Source organism: Muscardinus avellanarius, assembly GCF_963383645.1.
Source record: "Muscardinus avellanarius genome assembly, chromosome: 5".
Lineage (NCBI taxonomy): Eukaryota > Metazoa > Chordata > Mammalia > Rodentia > Gliridae > Muscardinus > Muscardinus avellanarius.
The window spans coordinates 61,435,240-61,457,890 of NC_137790.1; the positions used below are offsets into that span (position 1 = coordinate 61,435,240).

General features: G+C 39.4%; 1 protein-coding gene across 1 annotated transcript in view; it reads left to right on the top strand.

Annotated features, from left to right (window-relative positions):
- CD96 (CD96 molecule) overlaps nt 1-22,651 on the top strand; it is a gene marked incomplete at both ends in the record, with an annotated part of 98,414 nt that overhangs the window by 65,803 nt on the left and 9,960 nt on the right. The window contains 3 exon segments of the mRNA XM_080696510.1: nt 612-704; nt 17,192-17,260; nt 17,758-17,829. Of these exon segments, the coding sequence (XP_080552636.1) occupies nt 612-704; nt 17,192-17,260; nt 17,758-17,829 (234 nt within the window).

Here is a 22,651-nt window from a genome sequence, read left to right on the forward strand (position 1 = left end):
TGAAATTAAATAATACAAGTAAAATAACATACCTAGCCTGCCTTTACACACACACACACACACACACACACACACACACACACACACAGAAAGGTTGTAGTTAAAACATTAAAACATGATGATTTTAGAAAGAGCAAAATAATACTATAAATCTTTAATTCATTGATAGTACATCCAAATAAGTCATTATATTATTGTTTCTACTTTTGATAAAATTTGTGAGTTTGTATTTTTTTTAAGCTATGCGGTTATTTTTAAAATACTTCTAAATACTAATTGCTCTCATGGATTTCCCATGTCTTGGTTAAATGTCACTCACTTTCGCCAGGAAGCTTTCCCAGACCTCTCAGTCTTGCTGGGCTTTCTTCACTGCTCCCCTATGGGACCTGGGTTCCACAATCATAACTCTCCACACAGGGCCACACAGAGACTGACTGCCTCGTGTTTAGGCTGCACGCTCTTTAAGGTCTCATGCCTTTATCACCGCCATCATACCTCACTGTCTTGCCCATCACAGGCCCTCAAGATAGATTTCTTAGGTGGTAAAATGTTTTTTTTTAAGAATTATTACAATATTTTGTACACTATTAATGTCTGTCTCATTTTTCCAGGTTCTGTGAGCACCTCAGCAGCTCCTCCTCTCAGTGTTACAGATTCTACAAAGGGGACCCAGAGTTCTATAGCCAACAGTGTATCTTCTATAGGTAAGAATAATTTCACACTGTTTTTCTTCCCATAAGCTACTAATCTTTTAATCAAGAAGATAGTTAAAGCCAGTCATGGTGTCGCACACTTGTAATCCCAGCATTTGGGAGGCTGAGCCCGGAGGATTGCAGTTCACGGACAGCCTCAGCTACTTAGTGAGGCCCTCCGCAACTTAGTGAGACCTTGTTTAAAAAATAAAGAATAAAAAATAGGGCAGGGGGTGTAGCTTGGAGGTCAAATGCCCCTGGGTTCCAACCCCAGACCTGCAAAAAAAAAAAAAAAAAAAAGCTAGTTAAGAATGTCTTTTTCATACCTATCATGTTTTAGATAGAAACATTATGCTGTTCTCATGGCTGCAAAGAGTTAACACAGCTTCTAAAGTCCTACATTTGAAGCCTTCCAGAAAATCAGGGTCAATAAATATTCAGTGAGAAATTTAAATCCTGTGCTTATTATTAAATAGGCTAGTAAGTTGACAATCCTCCTCCAGAACTATGTTCTCATTGGAGAGATTTTAAAAATGGATCGCCAGTGAGGATCCCATTTTAAATTTAAATCTGGTTGAGTTCAAATTAGCTTACTAAGGAGACTGGTGAGGACTGTTAATTTAGCTCTCCCACCTGTGGTAGCATTAATAGTGGAAGCCACAGGGTCAGCATTGCTATGGCAGAGGCTTGGCGGTAACACCAACGTTGGCATTGATACAAACAAATTTCAAATTTCCATGCTCATGGCCTCTGTGCTTAGCAAAGAAGCATGATGACATTCTCTAATACAAGAAAATACCTTATATATTCTATGTAGAGTAAATAAATGAATTTCATTTCTTATTTAATTAAATCTATCAATGTTTTTGAAAAAGGAATGAAACAAAAGCAGACTATAGGAATGAAGAATTCCTTTAGCCAGTAGCCCTTGACATAATAGTCTGTGGGTGTTGTCCCAGGGAGATACCTCTCAGAAAACAAATCAGGAAGCAGTTGAGAAATACCTGCTTTAGACTCATCTGACTTTCCTTGTTCTTGGAGTTTTGTCATTTTAATTTTTCTTTTTCTCTTTTTCTTTTAAATCTTTTTCTTCTGCTTTACCTCTTCATTTAGTGGTAAGTTATAGTAGATTATGGCATTCTTCATTAGCAAATATTAGCATATTTAATAATCTCGACAGTGTCCTGGGAACTGGTTGCGGCTTGAAAAGTTACCTCAACATTTACAAACTTATAAAATTTACACATCAGAATAGTTCCTGGGGTTCAGAGATCCAGGATCAGCTCAGTGGGATGATAGTAACTTGGGTTCTTTTTGAAGGTGTAGTTACGCCATTGGCTGGGCTTCAGGCAGCTGAAGGCTTGGCTGGAACTGGAGTATCTGCTTCTGAGCTCAAGCATGGGTGGGAAGCGTCAGCTCTTCACCACTTTGCCCTCTCAATAGGACTGCCTCCAATATGGCAGCTGGCTTCCCTAAGGTGGAGTCATTCAAGAAACAGAGTGACTAAGCCAAAATCTACCATGACTTTTTACGACTTCCTCTCCCACACTTGCACACCATCACTTCTGCCTTATTTTATTCATTGGAAGCAAGTCACTAAGTACAGTTTATACCCAGTGGAGGCGACAGGCTCCACGTCTGGCAAGAGGAGTATTCAAGAATTTGTGGACAAATTAAAATCACTGTTCGGTGTCATTTGAAATGTTTGCATGTGAAATGCAATGATGTTTAATTTTTATGATGAACATGAACAAAGCAAGTATTTGTGTTTTCCAGACAAGAATACTGAGAACTTACATGATCACCTCCTAGTAGGTGGCAGAGTTCACATTCACGCCAAAGTCTTCTAATTCTGTCTATTCTTGATCACATTAGATACCATTTTTGCTCCAACTAGTCTAGGCACTTCATAAAGACAGAGATTGTATTTGTTTTGCTTCCTAGCACAGACTAGATATTTTAAAAAATTTTGTCTGAATTACTGAATAAATAAAATAATTAGTAAAATGTTTTTTACTATGTAGATGCCATTAAACAGGCTCTGGTGTTCAAAAATTATTTTTTCTACCTTTGAAAAAGGTTTCCAGTTACATGGAAGATATTACATATATATGTGAAAATAATAATTCAAAGGAGTAAGGTGAAAGGTGACATATCTATAGAATGTACAGGAAAAGGTACAGATTAGAAAGTTCCAGACTTTAAGTTAGAAAAGGTCCCTATGGGTTTATGGGGTCAGAAAACGTTCCCTAAGAGATATGATGTAAGCTGGTCTTTGAAGCATTTATTATATTAACTTGTCTGAAGGGAGATCTTAAAGAGCATTTGAACAGAGAGAGTGGGGTGAGCACTTATGCACTGGCAAAAATGTTCGTGGTCATTTGAGAAAACACCAATAGATAAGCTTGAGTCAAAGAGGTGGAACTGTGTATCTGAGAAGTAAGAATGAAGACTGGAAAATGCAGAATAAAGAGATCCTTGGGCCATAGCTTAAGGACTCTAATTGAGGAAATGGGGTATAATTTCATTAAACATTTTTAATAAAGTGATATAATTCATTCACCAAATATTTATCTAGAGCCTAGTATATGTCATATATTCTTTTAAGTACAGAGGACAGAGCACTAAATCAAACAGAAAAAAGAAAGCAATAACAATACCATCATAGCATTCATGTTCTGCTAGTTTAAAGCAGACAAGAATTCCTTCTAGCTGAATTTTCTGTGGGGATAGCCAATACACAGTAAATACTTACATCAGACCAAACACCAGTCTTACTTCTGTGGAAAAAAAAATTCAAACCAAGAGGAAGCACAATTGTGCTTAATCAACCTACAATGTTATATTGGTCCAGTATTAGAGAAGGAAAAAGAAGTTCAGTAAATATAGATTTTTTTAATACATGAAAAAAGTTTTTACTTGACCTATCTACTATCATGCTAAGGATACGCAACTGGGAACTTTCCGAAGAATCAAATAAGGGACTCATTAAAATAAGTAGTACGCCGGGTGTGGTGGCGCACGCTTATAATCACCACGCTTGGGAGGCGGAGACAGGAGGATCACGCAGGTTCGAAGCCCGCCTCACTGGCTTAAGAGACCCTGTTTCCAAATAAAAATAGGTCTGGGAGTATAGCCCGGAGGTAGAAGGGCTTCTGGGAACCCCAGTACCACCAAAATAAATAAACAAACAAATAAATAAATAAATAAATAAATAAATAAAGTTTTGCCTTGTTGGACCTGAGAACAAGTTTAGATCAATAGTTCTCAATCAGGGTAATTCTTCCCCCCTCACCACCACAAGGGCAGTAGGGAACATTTGGCAAGAAAAGTTTTGTTGTCACACTTAGTTTAGAAAGGTGTTACTGGCATCTAGTGGGTAGAGACCAAGGTTGCTCTAAACATCGTACCACACAGGACAGGCTGGCCCTTGATCAAAATGCAATAGTATCAACATTAAAGAGCCCCGGTTTAAATGAAGGCTCAGGTGTAATTAGAATAGATATATTTCACTGTACAAGATTAAATCTAGACCTCTGTCAAGATAGTAAGAACAGATTATGTTTGGAACAATTTCCAGTCTGATTTTTATATGTGAAAAATATCCTGTTAAATTAATAGCTGATTATATCTAAATAAAAGTTATCTTCTTAGAAAAAAAATCACTGAATTACTATTGAAAACCTCATATTTAATCTTGGCAACCTGGAGGGTAATTGTGAAATCACAAAATCACATGATCATTTGCTGCCTCAGAAGCTGGTAGGATTCATCTTTGCATGTTCTTTTAAGAAAAGACGCGAGATGGAGCATGTCATGAAAATCAACTTCAAAAGGCAATGGTTTCGCTACAAATTCTAAGATGCAATGAACTATATAATTCAGCCATAATTACTGAGCTACAAATCGGGCTGCAAACATATAATTCCTATTCAGTTTTACTCAATGAAAGGATATTTTTAAACAAATATAGAAGGTCATGGAAGCAATATTCTTTAACTATGGGAGGAGAACTTTATAACTCATCACAAACTGTAAGAGTTACCCAGGGAAGCCGAGCTCAGTTCAACCAGCACTAATTAGTGTGTGCTGAGTCCCAGCAGCATTCTCAGCACTCTTCTAGGAAGAGACAGGAGGTTGACAAGCTCAGTGGCGAGACGGGACAAGTCCACGTGGAGCCATCAGAGACACCGTATAGATTTGGGGTGAAACAGCGGTGTCATGATTCAGAAGATTGTGTTGCCCGAGGAGGGAGCCCTGTGACTTTCAATGTACTGGCTATGAAATGACTCCTAGTTGCAAGCCACAGAGATGTCAACCCTGATTGGGGCAATTATCCAAGATTTGTGTTCTTAACAAATAAATACTGAATGCCTACAATATACCAGGCAGTTTTGAGGTGCTAGGCTACTGTGATGAGCACAACAGGTAGGTCCCTTACTGCACAGAGCTTACCATCTTGCATGACTCTTGCCTGGCTTCCCATTCCTCTCCTCACCAAGTCCCAGGTCCTCTGGTTCTATCTCCCATATGCGTGTCTACACATGACCCTCATCGATCTGATAGTAAGCCCTTTTCCCACAAGTTAGCTGTTTTTCACAGTCCACATCTTCACACTCTGGACGCTTTGAGCAAAATGTCAGATCCACTCTGCTTCTAACGCTTGAACCCAGGGGGACACAAGTGATTCTTGGCATGTGAATGATTAGACACGCAGAGGGGAGCAGAGTAAAGGAAGCAGCTGCCCAGGGGATGCAATGAAACTAGTGACTTACAGAGAAGCATGTCAAAATGGATAGGGAGTCAACCTGGAGACATGCCATTGGAGAGGATTAGGAGGAAGCAGACCATTATAGCAGACTGCTATTCACTGGTAGTTAAGGGCAGTGGAATCTGAAGAGGGGGAGCCCAAGGGGAGTTTACAAGGCAGAGAGAAGACTGTGGTGACTTGTTTGTGACAGCAACTTCTCAGCCCCATGCTGGCCACGCCACGCCTGTCTCTAGTGCTAGCAGGACATCTTAGTTGGTGTACAGTAGTTTCTGACTTTATCACATATAATTGGGGTTTATTGATTTATTTATCTGATTGTTTTTTGTACTGAGGATTGAACTCAGGGGAGTCTTCCTCTGGGATAGATTGCCAGTTCTATTTTATTGTTTTATTTTGAAACAAGGTATCACTAAGTTGCTAAGGGTCTCCCTAAGTTGCTAAGAGATTGGCCTTTAGCCTGTGATCCTCCTGTCTCAGACTCTCAAGTACTGGGATCACAGACATGTGCTCAGTTATGATTATTTTGAAAGTCAAATAAATCAGAGAGGGCTGAGGGTATAGCTCAGTGCTAGAGTGCTTGCCTAGCACATACCAGGCTTTGGGTTAGATCCACAGCGTGGGGTTTGGGGTGGCTCAGAGAGTGCTGGGCAGAAGAACAGAATCGGGGAAGTGTACATAGAGGGTCTGGAAAGAAATATTGACCCAGATGGGAAAAAGATAACAATGGGTTTTCAGGTTATCATCTGAAGCAAAGATATAAAGTCACATGAATCTGGAGTGTGAGAAGACAAGCAGGGGTGCTGACAGTACTTGTTGGAGAGAGGAACTGCAATGTGGGCCAGGCTAGGTGGAGTCAGGTGGAGGTAAGCTGAAGTCAATAAATTATGGATTGGGGCTGGGATCTGAACATTAATCAACATCCACTGTGGCTTTTTTAATAAGTGGAGGAAATGGAAAACAGAAACCCTGTGTATGGGAAGTGATAGCTTCAAGAACAGGGAGTATAGAGACCAAAGGGTCTTGTTATAAAGTGACTTAAATTGATGATAATATGAACTAGAACTATAGAAATAGAAAGCACTTCCACAAAGAAGAAACTAAACTTAGCAGAATTGTCTGTACAAATGTGGGAATAAATAAAAGGATTTTAGAATACTATCCTACAAGTTCCTTGTGTGCCAGCTTTTTCTTAGATTTCCTTACATTTGAATGTCTTGCAGTGCTGAGCAGTAACGTTAACACTTCTCCAGGGCTCTCACTGTGATAGAATTGTTCTAAACTAGTGTTTAATCCTCCCCAAAACACAGTGACATTGCTGATATCATTGTCCATGATTTACAGGTGAAAGAGGTAGGAAGAGATTAAAGAACTCATGCAAAGTCATGTAAAAAAGCAGAAGAGCCAGCCTGGAGCACAGGCAATCAGACTTCAGATTCTGAGGCCTTCTGCCTCTGAGGGTACATCGTTGGTACGCAATGCTGGGTATATCTCATTGGCTTTAGACACTGAGAAAATCACTTGTTTAAAGCTGCTACAGCTCCTATGAAAAAGACAGCTATGCTTGCATTCATTTTGTGTTTGCCTAGATATGAGAAATGCAGTTTCCAAGAGTGGAGCTAGTTAGCTCTTAGTTAGAAGTAAGTTAGAGGAAAGAACCCAGCCCATTTACTATCCTTGCCCCATTAGCACTATTATAATTGTTATTGTTGACACAATTAAAAATAATCTATACAAAAATCCAGTGCTCTCTTTTGAGTCCTAGGACGTTCTGCTCATCATGTCTCTCTTACCCCCTTTCACTTGGAACATACATGACGCATCGTTAAAGGATTTCTCATTTTTACCCCATACTAGTCACCCTTAAGTCAAGGGTAGCCTTCATGGTGGTGTACTTTGGGTACTTATTTATTCAATTTTCCCCATTTAGAATGAGATACCTTTGAGGAAGAGCTATCAAATGACCAGTTATTCAGGTCATTTAATAATTATTGAGTGTCTATAAGTGTATCACATATTTGATGAGCTATATCTTGCTTCCTGTTATCTTCCTCCAAGAGGGATCTTGAAATATGACCCTTGTTAGGCCAGTATCCAGTGATGCACATTTCTTTTACCCATTCAGTCAGCATATATCCCACCCTATCTGCCTCTCATGTGAAAAGTCTTATCTCCACATTGGAGCTTAATATCTCATGTCTCTTCAGGCTGGATTGAAGGTCAGGGTCCATCTCACCTTATACTGTGAGTGATGAGATCATTGAATGTGTTTAGATATACTAATGGACCATGTTCTCATTTTTTTTTCTCCCTCCCTCCCTCCCTCCCTCCCTCCCTCCCTCCCTCCCTCTCTCTCTTTCTGTGTGTGTGTGTGTGTGTGTGTGTGTGTGTGTAAGTGTGCATATCTGTGTGTGTGTGTGAGAGAGAGAAGAAGAAAGAAAGAGAGAGAAAGAAAGATAGACTTAGGATTAAATCCAGTTGTGTTCTACCTCTGAACTACACCTCTAGCTATTATTATTATTAGTAGTAGTAGTATTTTGAAACTGGGTCTTGCTAAATCACTGCCCACTGGCCTTGAACCTACGATCCTCCTGTCTCAGCCTCCCAGTACTAGTATTAAAGGCAAGCAAAACCACATCCAGTGCCGTATCCTCTTAAATGCAATTTGCCAATCAATGTCACTGTCGTTTTTCAAGGCTCTTTGTGCTGCAGGTGCCCCAGTGGAGTGTGAGTACACATTTGTCTTAGAGACCAGGCAGGTGGGTCTCAGGTTACGCTGATGAATCCTGTTGTGATAGAGTAAAAGGTCAAGTGAAAACAGTGCTCGTTGAAAAGATAAATTAAATTTTCAGGTTCAGTGTTACATAGGAATGAGCAAAATCTTAGATAATTGAGTCCAAGTAACCAGATCACTCAAATAGAGCTTACAAATCGCTTTTATCTTTGTAGTTGGTTGGTTAAATAAGCTGAACTGAGGAGCAGAAAATAATGTTATTTGTCTTCACCATTCCCTGTTCAGATGAGCTCTATTGAAAAATTTCTTTTTGGCCTCGGAAAGAAACTTCAGAGAAATTACTTGGCTCTTCATGGTGATTTTCATATAATAAATGTCGTCTGATCTGTTTCAGCCATAAGAACAGACTTATGTCAATAATTAAAAAGTCCTGTCAAATGCAATGTCAGAACTTGCAAAAATTAATTCAGACAAGAATTCTTCTCCTCTTTTCCCACCCCTAAATATGGGTCTGTCTCAGCTTCAGAAGGCTGGAATGTGTCAGGTTATGCGTTTTATGTCTGTGTAAGGTGGGGAAGAGACAAGGAGACATCTTTGTGATTCCCTGACCAGGCTCCAAATTCTATTCCACTCTTGGCTGCTGGATTGAGTCACTCTTTGGAGGAGATGGTGTAGAGATAAGAGAGGAAAAATGAGAAAAAAAAAACCTCCTTTGCCAGAATGGCTATAATCTGACAGAGGTGACTCCAGATAAAGAATAGAAATGGCCGTCTTCATCTCTTAAACCTTAGGTAGTGTTTTCAAAAATTCCTTTCCAATACTTTCCTAATGGCTATTGGTGCCAGCTGTGCACTTCTTACAGTTTTCCTTTGTTCCCCTCTTATAATACTGTCTCTTAATTTTAGAAACCAGAAGTAATATTATCTAGTTCATATGACTATTATGAGTATAAAATATGAAAGTGCATAACAAGCAACCATGAGATCCAGACCCACCATGCTGAGAAGGAATTCCAGGATCCAAAGAAGAATCTGGAAAGAAAAATTAATTTTAAATTAAATCAAGACTTTTATTTGTATGTCTTAATAACTTAAAGGGGAAAAAATAACCAAAGGAAAAAAGTTACTTTAGTACTGGATGTTGAACTGGGCATTCTGCTTCTGAGCTACACCCCCAGCCCTTCTTATTTTTTATTCTGGAGCAGTGTCTCACTAAGTTGCCGAGGCTATGCTAGAACCTGTGATTTTCCTGTCTCAGCCTTCCAAGTACTGGGATTACAGACATGCTCCACCATACCTGGCTCAAAAACACTTTTTTAAGTTAGCATTTTATCCTTTATCCTCCATTTACCCTTCCTAACAGCTGTTCAACCATCACTTTTATTTGGGACAAAAATAGGTTTGTATTAAATTATCCTTAAAATAGAAGTAGTTTGGGAAATACTTCAGAATTTCTCAAACATTAGTCAGCCACAGAACCTCCAGTGCATCCCTACCCTCCCTTCTGCTAAGGTCAGGAGGCCTGTCCCCAGGAAGATGGTGCGAGTGTGACCTGAGAAACTCCACCCTGCCCAAAACCTCCCGTGACACCAACCAGAATGAGCTTTTGTAGAATGTGTTTCTGCCTTCTCCATTCCACTCAGACTTACTGGAGCTGTATTCTGAATTAATTGAACTTCTAGTGATAATATAAAGAAATGATTTCTTAATTTTAGTGACACATTTTTTAAAGAGTTAAAATAGAAGTGAGTTAGGGAGGTTTCAACCCTCATATAACCTCCTGGAAGTTTCTGAACTTGTATAAATGAGACATCTCCTGTGAAGTAGTGTTTATTTCTAACCCATTTCTTTCATAGAAACAAGGGTCATTTTGATATATGTCTGGATACTTGTGTGACTTAAGAACAATAAACACATTGAAGAAGAAACAGATAACCAGAAAATGAAACAAGTAAGTCTCTATCACAGGGTGTAGGGTATTTTTTGACAAGTGTGCCATAATGTGGAATCAACTATTGAATACTGAGGAGGTTTCACTTGGTTGTTTAGTACAAACAGCCTCAAAACAGAATGGATGCAAAGCAAGATATCTCACCTGCATGCTGAGAAATAGGGATGATATGAATCTTAGCTAAGAGGAAGGCAGATACAATTCTTTTAAAAATGCTCTACTTAATGTCAAGAGACAATCAAATGTGATCGTTATAGTTACAGAATCTCCAGGTCAGCTTCTAGAAAGAGGTCCTTGAGCAAAAGCTGAGCAAACAAAAAGCCTCAGGGCAGGGGAGGGGGAAGCAGTGCTGCCCCCACCAGGGAGCCACAGGATTCCTGCTGCTGGTGCTGTAGGCAGGCACTGTGATGGGGAACAGCCACAGCCCCACACCAAGATCAGATCAACACACAGAGCAGTTGCTCCTGGGGATTGGGAGAGGCCCAACCCTGGGAGGATGGGTGCCAGGCACTCCGAGGAGGTAAGGCTTGGTGTGTGAGACCACACACAGGCCTTTGCTCCTGCTCCACCCTCTGCCTGAAAGTTCCCACCTCCCCTTCCCTGGCCTCTTTCTCCCACAGCATTCCTCAAAGATTCATGTACTTATATTTGGATTCATTTATTTGATTCTCTGGCTAATATCTATCTCCTCTGTGAACTTAAACTTAAGGGGAGCAATTGTTCCAGTGCCAAGCACAATACAGGGAACACACAAGCTCCCAAATGTTGGTGGAACAAATAAAAGAGTATTGGTAAGGGAGTAGCAAGAGATGACCAGGTGTAGATTGTTAGAGTCATGCACTGTGAAGGGACCCTAACCTCGAGCCATTGTGTGAAGTGGTGGGAAGAGGGTTAGATTTAATTTACCTAGGAACTAAATAGTGTTTTCTAAGTGGTTTCAAGTCTGACTTCTACATGAAGAATGGGACTTGAGAGTAAAAGGATCATTCCTTCAGTGGCCTATGCAAATTGGTACCGATCCTCCTCCAGCCAAGACCAAAATAAAAATTCAGCAGGAGACCAATAAGACTGAAATTACCTGGTGCCCTCAGGTAGTAGACATTAGATATCAATGATACTTTTGCTCCCTGCAGTAAGCATGTTCTCACCCCAAAGCAAACTGCACAGTTTTGCCTGTAAGAGGCAAGGTAGAGGGGCACAGATGTCTAAGTGGTGCCAACACAGTAACACAAGGCTGTGCACCTACCTGAGCTGTGCTCCTCCCCAGAGTGGTGCCCAAACAACCCACTACATGAAATCATCAAATTGATTGATTCGTCCTCCTCCCCACAGCAAACCTCCAGGGAGGATTTAGGTCACATTATTCCCTGCCCTCCAAAAGAGAAAATTTTATCAGTCATTTAATACAAATGAAGTTCACAGTCAAGTTGAACTTCCCCAGGATTCCAGTTATTGCTGCCAGAATTAAAACACATGGCACCAGTCAGTGCCAGGAGCCACTGTGGGTGATAGGACTCGTGTGGGAAAATGTCTATTGCTGGCACTGAAGAGATATCTTAAAAGGCTTCTGGTAGTCGCCTATTAGCAACCGTTAGGAATGATAGTATAGTTCGCAACTAATACAGACCTCACTGATATTGGCTTCCTGGTTTTTTCTTGATTATTTGTGACCATGGTGATCATAGCAGAACTGTTAAGGTCATTTCTTTGCATTTACTAAGTAAGGTCAGAAGGTCAATTCTCAGAGTGGGAGAGGAATGAGGAAGAAAAAAACTATATTTTTCTTTAGTTAAGAAAAGCATACCATGCCTCTCAGCATCTTGCAGTGTCCAAAGATTACTTTTGGTTAATCCTTTATTTTCTTGCATACATTTTTAACCTTTTCTTATCTCCAAAGGATTGTGAGGCATCTTGAAAATACAGAAGAATACAAATTTTTGTATTTGCATTAGGTAATTAGGGAAATTGTGGCAGAGAGGGACAAAGATGAAGCCATCTGAGAGAAATAAAATTTAAGTTCATCCTATGATCCATGGTACCTAAATTTAAAGCAAATCATGAGCTATGGTGTGTTTTTGTAAAGAGAGATATCGTATATTCTTTTTTTAAACGACCATAACAATAAAGATCATCTTTAAAGAAGCTAATCAGAGAAATTACTGCAGAAAGGAACAAATTTAAATACATCTCAATATGAGAAATAAAAGTCAAATTTACTCCAGGATACACAGTTCAGAAGTTTATAGCAACCAGTGGTCCAAAAGCCCATCAGCTCTTAAAACAAAATGGGCTGAAGCTTCCTTTAGAGGGCGCGCGTGAGCACAGCCCCAGCAACATTCCAGCTGCATGAGAACTATGGCTGACCTCTCTAAGCATGTGGCTATTAGTGACTATTAGACTGTCATCCTCTGTGGGCCAGGAGAAGACACCAGTGCTCTAGCTCTAAGAGCAATTCTGCAGTGACTGGGAATATGTTCCCAAGGCTTAGTTCAAAGCAAACCTCTTTATCTATAAACCCATCGTGTAGCCTTTGGATCTGCAGTCTTGTGCATTGATTCTGTTAATAGAGCCTTTGATGTGTGCTGAGAATCTGTGAGCTAAAAGTGACAGCTGCTGGACCAGAACCTGGGACAGGTGGCTCAGTGAGGTGAAAGACAAGAATTTCAGGTCCCTCTGCCAGAAAGGTGACTCTCCCTTTGTAAAGCTAATGCCTTAGCAAATTGTCATTCCTTTCACCCCTGACAATTAGCCCTTTGCAGGCCGGTTTTTTGAAAGGAGGTTCTTGGCTAGGAGCAGCCTGAGAAAGAAAGCACTGGCTATCCTTGATCAATCTTTTTGTACAAAGGCAAGGGAAATGGGACAGTTGTGAACTGATTCAGAAGATTGCAGTTGTTAGGGTGTGTGTGTGTTATCAACACCTGAGCTACGTGTCTAAGATACACCTTTAGCACTTACCTCATTCTAGACATTCTTTTAAGTACTTTTTATGCATAACCCTTCTTATTATCGCCATCACCTTACTAGGAAAATACCATTATTTTACAAAGAGGAATTTGAGGGTGAGAAAAAGGTTATTAATGCTCCCAAAATTGAACTTGTAATTAACATTTAACTAACTAGGCCAGGATTCAAACCAGGGAGTCTGGATAGAATCTGTGCTCTGATTTTTGTGTTTTGGTGTGTGTGTGTGTGTGTGTGTGTGTGTGTGTGTGTGTGTGTATGTGTGTGTGTGTGTGTGTGTGTGTTTTACCTGGGATGGAACCCAAGGGCATTCTACCTCCAAGCTACACCCCTAGCTCTATTTTTTATTCTTTATTGTGAAACAGGGTATTGCTGAGTTGCAAAGGGCCTCACTAAGCAGCCGCGGCTGCCGGCGAACCTTGATCCTCCTGTCTCAGCCTCCAGAATGCTGGGATTACACGCGTGCTTTGAATGGCTGAGCTACGTTGCTTTTGCACATCTTCAAGTGGTTCGCCAGTCTGTCTCCTTGACTGCGCAGGTTGATGAGGCTAAGGCAGTGGCGGCCCAGCCCCCGAGAACTGCATGGAAATCTGTCCTCTTGGCAGTGCTTGACTCCTCTGACCCAGCTTCCAGAACAACTGTTCACTGACAGATATTTGTTGAACTGGACTGGTTTGTCCTGCATCTGGAAACCCTTAAGTCACCTTGGCTTCTATAAATCCATACGCGCCTGGCTTTCTTCCTGCCTCCCTTTTTAGTCTCCTTTCCTCTGCCAGTCACTTTCATGGAAGTGATCCTATTGTTCCATCCTAGACCCATGCATGTCTCCTTTCCCTAGACCTGCCCTCCCTAATGTTTCCAGCTACTTCAATTGTTGTCTACATGCTGATGTCTCACAAATATGAATTTGGAGCCCAATTTCACTCCTAAGTTTCCAATTCGCATGGTCAGCCTTCTGCTGGAACTGGATGTCTCATACACACTCAAAATCAATCTGTCTAAAATGGAGTTCATGGCCGGGCGTGGTGGCGCACGCTTGTAATCCCCGCGCTTGGGAGGCAGAGACAGGAGGATTGCGCAGGTTCGAAGCCAGCCGTGCGTGTTGGCTTAGGAGACCCTGTTTCCAAATAAAAATGTAAAAATAGGTCTGGGAGTGTAGCCTGGAGGTAGAAGGGTTTCTAGGAACCCCAGTACCACCAAAAATAAATAAATAAATAAAATGGAGTTCATCATGTGTGCCCTCTAGCAACTTCTCAAGTGACTTTTCCTCTGCTTATTTTCTCACTTAATACCATGATCTGAAATGCTGCTCAAGCCAGAAAACTGGGAACCATTTTGACTTAACTTTCATCCTCATTTCCCAACCCCAATCATTCACCAAGCCCTATGGAGTCCACAGTTTAAGTAGCTCTTACACCCACCCATTCTTTTCATCCCAGTGGCCATCAGTGAGGTCCAGGTCATCACTGAATTACCCTTGAGTTACAGTGTCTCATAAGGATCAGCTGATCATCACTTTCCCCATGGGAATGAGGAATACACCGAGCTTTTCGTCCTCACTTGTCTTTGTACTTCCTACAGAGAAGGAAGTAAACCCTACAGACTTATAGAAGCCCAAACATTCTGAATGACATTAGTTCTCTTCCACCTCTTCTATTCCCACTGCTTACTTTCTTTGTGCCTCCTCTCCTTCTCTGCCCTTCCCCCTTGCTCCAAACCTGTCTAGTTCTATCATCCATCAGTTGATAGCTGACATGCCACTTCCTCCAGAAAACCCTCCCAGAGCTCCACTCTTGGTTATGTTCCCTTCTGTGCAGTCCTTCAATGCACTGAATTTTTCTACCACAGCTCTTATCAACTTTACTCCAATTATGTTTTTACTGTTCCTAAGGAAAGGAAAACAAAGTTTAGTGACAGTTTTCTTTGTTCATGTATCCTTAGTATAAGTTTATTTATCTTCAATAAGCCAATGAGTGAACAAACCACCAGCTGAGTGCTCTGCTCCACAGTCATTCAAGAACGCAGGCTGCCCTAACCATCCTTAAGTCTTAACTTCTCAGTCACTCTAATAACATCTACATAATATAAGAGGAAGACCAAGAAAGATCAAGGAGGACCTTTCCTTGTGTATCATTTTGACTAGGTCTTGAAACAACCATCACTGTTGGTCTTGGGACAGCCATCACTCCACTGATGTCCCATTGATTAGGACTCTGCACAGGACAATATCTAAGAGCAGGGGAGGCTAGCAGACAGAGTATCTCTGTGTAGGCAAGAAGGGGATTATGTGGTCAGCTAGCAGCTTGCTGTACTAACATTCTCATTAACCTGTAAACTCTTTGAGTTCAGGGGTGAAGTTCTCTTGCTCTTTCACGTTCTCCCATTTCTAGTACACACTTAGCAACCAGTAAGTTGCCTTTAAATTTTTTCTTTTTATCTTGATGTGAGCTGCTCATTAAAATTCCCCTGCATCTTCTGAGTCAGGCCCTATTCCATTTCCCCTTAATTAACTATCCTCATGAGCCATGGTGAACTGATTCTTTTTTTAAAATATTTTAAATATTATAAAAGTACCTCTTTGGAGTTCATTGATAGGCTGCATTGCAGAAATGACTACAGTGGTCACTTCTGAATGTGAATTTGCTTATAGATGCATAAACCACAATGTCAATTTATTTATCTACCACACATATTATTTTCAGAAAGGCCATGACTCATGTTCTATTTTTTTAAAGCACATATTTTTCCAAAATTGAGGTATTTAAGAATCTGGGACTCTAATCACTACTAGCTAAAGCTTGAGAATGAATGAGCATATGGATGATTATACTGTAAGGGTTTTGCTAAGGACATTGGACACATTCTACAGCATTCATTCTTTAAGGATCTGGGAAAGAATTTCCTTTAAGCTATAATAAAAAATAACTGTACTCCTAAAAACTAACTTCTTATCTTATGATGACTATCAATCATATCACATGTATTCTTTATTTCCTAGCATTTACAGCTACAAACTTCAGACCCACTCTGAATCTACATCTACTAGTATGAGTCTAAGACATCAAAAATTGTATTTTTGTACTATCCCCACTCACATAGCACTCACATATTTTTCTAATGATATTTCTCTTGCCTTTCTTTTCCCTTATTATTGATAGTTTTTCATCTTTTTATATTGCCTATTTATGTAAGCCGCCTTGAATGTGTTTTGAAACAAGGGAGAAATACACACAAGATATATTAAAAATTTGTCTTTCAAGTAGTCATAAACATGATTTCAATAGAGTGTGGTTGATCATTTTTCTTCTTCTTTAACCTACCTTGCTCCATCTCCAGAGATATTTTCAAGTGAATCTGAAGCAGTCTTTTACATTTGGTGGGAGATAAGAAGGGAGAGAATAAAAAATGGTGGATTATAAAGACAGAGATGACATTGCAAGCTAAAATTTGGAGTAAATATTAAGCCGTATCTAGCATGTGAAAATACTACATATTGTTACAAAAATTCACTTGAAAGTAAGTTCCATGAAGAGAGGAACATAGATAAATTGTTCGTTGCCCTATCCCCAGCATGTAGAGCCTGGCACACAGTAGATACTGAAACAATATATTTTTAAAGTGTGAGTGTAATACATTTGTAAGTAGAATTGTGTGAAGCTTGGCATGGTGGCACATGCTTATAATCCCAGTACTTGGGAGGCTGAGACAGGAGGATCACAGATTCGCGGCCAATCTCAACTACGTAGTGGGGCCTTCTGCAACTTAGTGAGACCCTGTTTCAAAATAAAGAGTAAAAAATAGGGCTAGGGGTGTAGCTTGAAGGTAGAATGCCCCTGGGTTCCATCCCTAGTACTGCAAAAAGAAAAAAAGAATTGCATTAATAGTGATGAAATGATGTTGAACAGTGGTTGTGTAACCACAAGCATATTCTTTTTGGATTCAGTTTATCATTTATAAAATGAGACTATAAGACTGTGTATCTGCTAAGATTCTTTCCAACTGTAACAGTCCATCTTCTTGTTAAATTAAGTAGCATAAATGCATATATATACCTATAAAAATTTTGAAATTTTGTTTTCAAAATAGGATACCCAGCTACATCTTTAGTGGCCCTCAAAGATGTGAGTGCGTTGACACCCCAGACTACCCTTCAGAGTGAGTATAGCAAGGCTTCCACCTGTGTTCTACAAACAATACACACACACATTTTATTGCAACATCTATAATAATATTAAGGTTTGGGCAAAAAGGCTGTGTTTTTCATTTAATGTTGATATTTTGGTTTTGAGTTACTCCATGGTGACTATATATTGATATAAGAATTCCTGCAATGTTAAAAATAAGGTTTGATGATTTGTTATTACATTATACCTTTCATTTGTCAAGGGACTCTAAAGTAATATTAAAGTAATCTTCACAATACTCTCAGTGATCTGAGCTGGTGACAAGAACAGAAAAAGGAGGCAAATCAGTAACAAGTTGGCATCAAACATAAGCTACAGAGCTAGTGTTTCTGTACAGAGATGCACGTTTTCAATTTCAGATTTCCCCATAGTCACATAGATTAAAAAAGTCAGTGCATCAAAGCAAAGTTAAATTATAGTTTGGTTAAAAAAAAAATGTTGGATTCTGAAAATAATTTTGTCTTCCAGCCAGCAATTCCACTGTGACTACCCAAGGCTTCAACTACTCTTCAACCTCCAGTGGGGAAGACACCAAAAAATGTTGAGTATAAGTCCCTTGAACCCCTGCAGGTCTCATGCATTCATCCAACACATCCATTGAACAACTACTGTGTGCTGTATTCACAAGCATGCTCCCGAATGTTTATAGAACATCTACCATGTGCTGGGAATACAATCTGTGAGCACAAAGGCTCTAAACTCCAAATTATCCTGGAGGAGAGACAACAAATAGTGGTAAGTGCTATGGAAACCACAAAGCAATGCCGAGACCTGAGGGTGAGAGGGGGCTGCCTTTTAAACAGGGAGGTCTTGAGAGAGCGTGCTGAGAATGCTGAGAGCTGAGCAGAGACACAACCGGCGAAGTTCACAGAGTGAGTCGTGAGTCTATGTGGGGAAAGGGCAAGCTGGCCAGAATATGCACATCACTACGAAAAATGAACAGAGACAGCCGAATCTGACATGCAGAAATGGTTTCCCTGATACTTTTAATTGGCAGATGAGTAGCTGATGTGCAGGTGTTGCTTTAGCAGATCTTGACAGAGCCCAAAGGAAACATACTGCCTCTTAGTGGTAAGAGACAGTGTTGGGAACATGGATAAGCTGGTAGCTGGAGCAGCAGAGCAAGGACCCTGGATGGCCCCGGTGCAAATCTCTGAATTTTACTGCGGGCCCTTTGCCACAAAGAATAAATGTGTGTGTCCTTTTGGAAAGCATTAAGTTGTACATCTGAAATCTTTAGAAGTCATTTATACCCAACCAGCTCAGTCATTTCACTGCTGGGAATATGTCCTTAGGAAATAAAGAGAGAAACAGTATGAATATAATCCTGTTCTTTGTAGTATTTTTCAAATGTATTTTAGCTGTTTGATGGACACCTGATCACAGATTGAAATTTATCATAATCTTTCATTTGTGACACACTTTCATCCTTAATTGATGCATGGCCCTTAATGATGCATGACCTTCTATAACATATTTCTTTTAATAAGATTGTTAATAATATAATAGATATTTGTAAACTCTGTGTCTAAATACAAGAAATGAGAAAGCTAAATTCAGAAGGGAAAACATAAAAAGAGATCCACAAATAAACAGAATTTAGATGTATGTCAAAGGTGGCACGGTAAGTTACAGTAGAAAGAAAGCACTGTTGAGCAAATAGACAATAAGCTGTGCTTAAATGCATCCCTGCCATGTATCTTACACAAAAATAAATTGCATATAATTTAAGATGTTTCTGTTCAAATAAAATCATTAAAAAAGGAATAAAATAGTAATGAACTTCTTTCTGGTTCTAGAGAAGGAAAGGGCATAATGAAAAGTCTCAAAGGACTAAACATTAAAAAATTAAAAAATTAAGCCACACACTTGTAATCTTGGTACTTGGGAAGCTAACACAGGAGGATAATAGGTTTATGGCTAGCCTCAGCTACTTAGTGAGGCTCTCAGCAACTTAGTGAGAATGTGTTTTAAAATAAAGAATAAAAAAAATGGAGCTGGGATTGTAGTTCAAGGGTAGTATGCTCCTAGGTCCAATCCTTAATACCACAAAAATATTAAGAAATTAAAATAGAATTAAGAAATGTGTTCATGAAATATCTCTTAAAGAAAGTTAAAAAAAATGTCTGGTTTTCTTCCAGATGTTCTCTGGGAAAATATATTTGCCACACATATAATTAAAAAAGAATACAAAACTTAATGTCAAGTATATGGAAAAATGCTTATAAATCAATAACAGAATGTTGAGAATCAACGTAGAAAATTAATAAAAAGGTGAATCATATAACATGAAGCACAAATGGCTGAGAACATTTAAGGAGATACTCAGCCACTTTAATAATTAAGAAGTGTAGCTAAGAAGCTGGGCGTGGTGGCGCACACTTGTAATCCCAGCACCTGGGAGGCTGAGACAGGAGGATCGCACAGGCTCGAAGCCAGCCTCAGATACTTAGTGAGGCTCTCAGCAACTTAGTGAGACCCTGTTTCCAAATAAAATATAAAATAGGTCTGGGAGTATAGCTCAGAGGTAGCAAAGCCCCTGGGTTCCACCCCCAGTACCACACACAAAAAAAAGTAGCCAAACCTAATAAATTTAGTTGTTTGGTACTATGTGTTGAGTACAGGCACATTCTACCATTCTACCCTTGAAATGCATCCCCAGCCCTTTTTATTTTAAGACAGCATTTCTCTAAGTTGTTGAGGGCATCACTAAATTGCTAGGACTGGCTTCAAACCTGAAATACTCCTGTCTCAGCCTCCCAAATACTGGGAACCATGCCGGGCTGTCATCCTTTATATTTGAAACTATAGTACAAGAAATCATATCTTTTTCTGTTTATGCATATTCTCATCCCTAAAATAATGCTTGACACACTAACTATAAATAGATAAATGAATTGATACTTGTTGATTATAAGATATAAATTGTATAGCAATCGGTATAAAAGTTTATTGTCTGATTTTATAGAAAAGGCTGAAGTCTCCGTTAAATTTGTGCTGTGATCATTCATAAATGTCTCATATTTTAATTTTCAGCATACAACTTATCAATATCTAACGTTTTCCTTGTCTCTTTTGTTCCTAGTTTTTTATTAAAATTATACTAGAATGTAGGATACACAAGAGCAGACCTAAACCATTGTATTTGTTGCTCACTGCAGTACCCGAACATCCATAACAACGCAGGCAGAGAGGCATTGCTCAACAAATACTTGATGAATGATTGAAAGGATTAATGTGTATGAAGAAAGACAAAGAACACACTATACATGGTGAAAAATTAATTGCTTCAAAATTAGAATTTTTGAACTTTTTATTTGTTAAGTTCACTTAAATGGTTAGGGTAATACCATGTATGCCTGGGGGGAAAGAGAGAGAGAAAGAAAGTCAGGAGGGAAGGAGGGCATCTTCACCAACCTCCACATGGCTAGGAAGCTCAGAGGTCACACAAGATACTCCCTGCCTCAGAAAATAGGAAGCTGAAAAAGAGTGTTGCTCAAAAGTCTTGTTTTATAATTTATACCATATATTCTTAGTCTTTTAATAGTCTAAGTCATAATGAAATGAACTGTTCTGATCCTTCACATCTGCCTTTTTCATTTGGAAATTTCATTTCTTCTCAGATATCTCATCATCATTCTTAACATAAAAATGGCCTCAGAAATGGTAAAATCTAGGAAGGGGCTCTAAAGCCCAACAAAGGATTTGTCTCTGGCAGTGTGGACTCACATTTTTATTTATGCAAGAATAAAAAGAGCTTGTTAACTATTCACCATTTCTTATCCATAGCTTAGAGGGGGGAAAAAATCCCTTGCAGTAAGTTGCTCTATTTATAATAATTCAATAAAACACGTTAGGATCCAACGAGTTAAAATTGATTGCTCACTCCCAAACTGTTTTTGCAACATGTTTCTACTCTTTAGTTTGGACTGTGACGTGACATCCAATATTGGATGATGTATTTGGCAAGATTCATGACAGGCATTGGTAATGGGATTTTTTTCCCTCTTGGTGTGTTTATTTCAATAGATTTCTGAAATGGTTAGAGGCAGAAAAAAGAATGATAATGGATGGATTTCTGGTGAAATAAGCCGACTCTCAATGTTTCTAGGGCCTTTGCTGTTTGTGAACATGTTCTATGGGGTATTTAGCTCCTGCATGCATTTTGTGACACTTGTATATATTTGAATGTTATTATTCTGTTCTGAGAACGTTGCATTTATTTACACTTATAAAAATACATTGTAAGCAAGGCACGGTGAGGCATGTTATCTTAGAACTTGGGAAGCTGAGACAAGAGGATCACAGGTTCAGGGCCAGCGTCAGCTACTTAGTGAGGCCCTCCGAAACTTAGAGAGACCCTGTTTCAAAATAAATAATAAACAATAGGGCTAGAGGTGTAGCTTGGAGGTAGAATGCCCCAAGGTTCCATCCCCAGTATTGAAAAAAAATACATTTTAATGGATTCTTTTATTGTTATTTTGTTTATCAACTTGAAGAGGTCTAGGCTGGGATCCAAGAATATTGTAATCTAATTCTACTTCAGCTTCCAAGTTTCCTACAATCTGGAAGAGAAATGCATATTTTACTTTAACCACCTATGAACTGGGAATACTCAATCTGACTATCTTAATATCCCAAAAGTACAAGATTAATGACATCTTGGAACATATTTTTCACCCTGAAACTCAGGTGATCGTGCTATGGGGTAAAAAAAATTTAAACATTTTATTTTTTCCTAATTTCCTCTGCATCCATTTGGTCCAGTAGGGCTTAAAGCCACACTGAAACCAGTCAGTATGCCTAATCAGACAGGCATAAAAGTGACATGAGCCTCCGTGGGCTTCTATACCTCCAGTTCACCCCATTCCCAAGATTAACAGGCTCAAGCTCACTGTCAACACACACACACACACACACACACACACACACACACACACACACACACCCTGAACCTCAGAGCACCTCTTATCACCTCAAGAGGAGATTTTAGTCTGTTCTTTCACCATACATTTCTTATTCTTCAAAATGTATATATCCTTCTCCTTAAATCTTACAATGCATTACTTACTCTCTCTCTGGTACTGGCTGGTTCTAGTTAGGCTTTTGGTAGTTGAACCTAATTAAATTTCATAGCAACCCTTGTATTTTTCTTAGGCAGAGGAAGGTTGGAAGGCTAGAATAGATGTTTGGAGCAACAATGGCAGAAACATAGCAATGATAAGAACTATAGTAATGCTGGGCCTGGTTTCTATTGGAAGGCTACATAATAAAAGTCCTCCCCCCTGTTGGCTGGGGACTAATTCTCTAAACTCACCATTTTTGTTCTCAAATTCTAAAATCTCATAGCTCTCAGCTCATA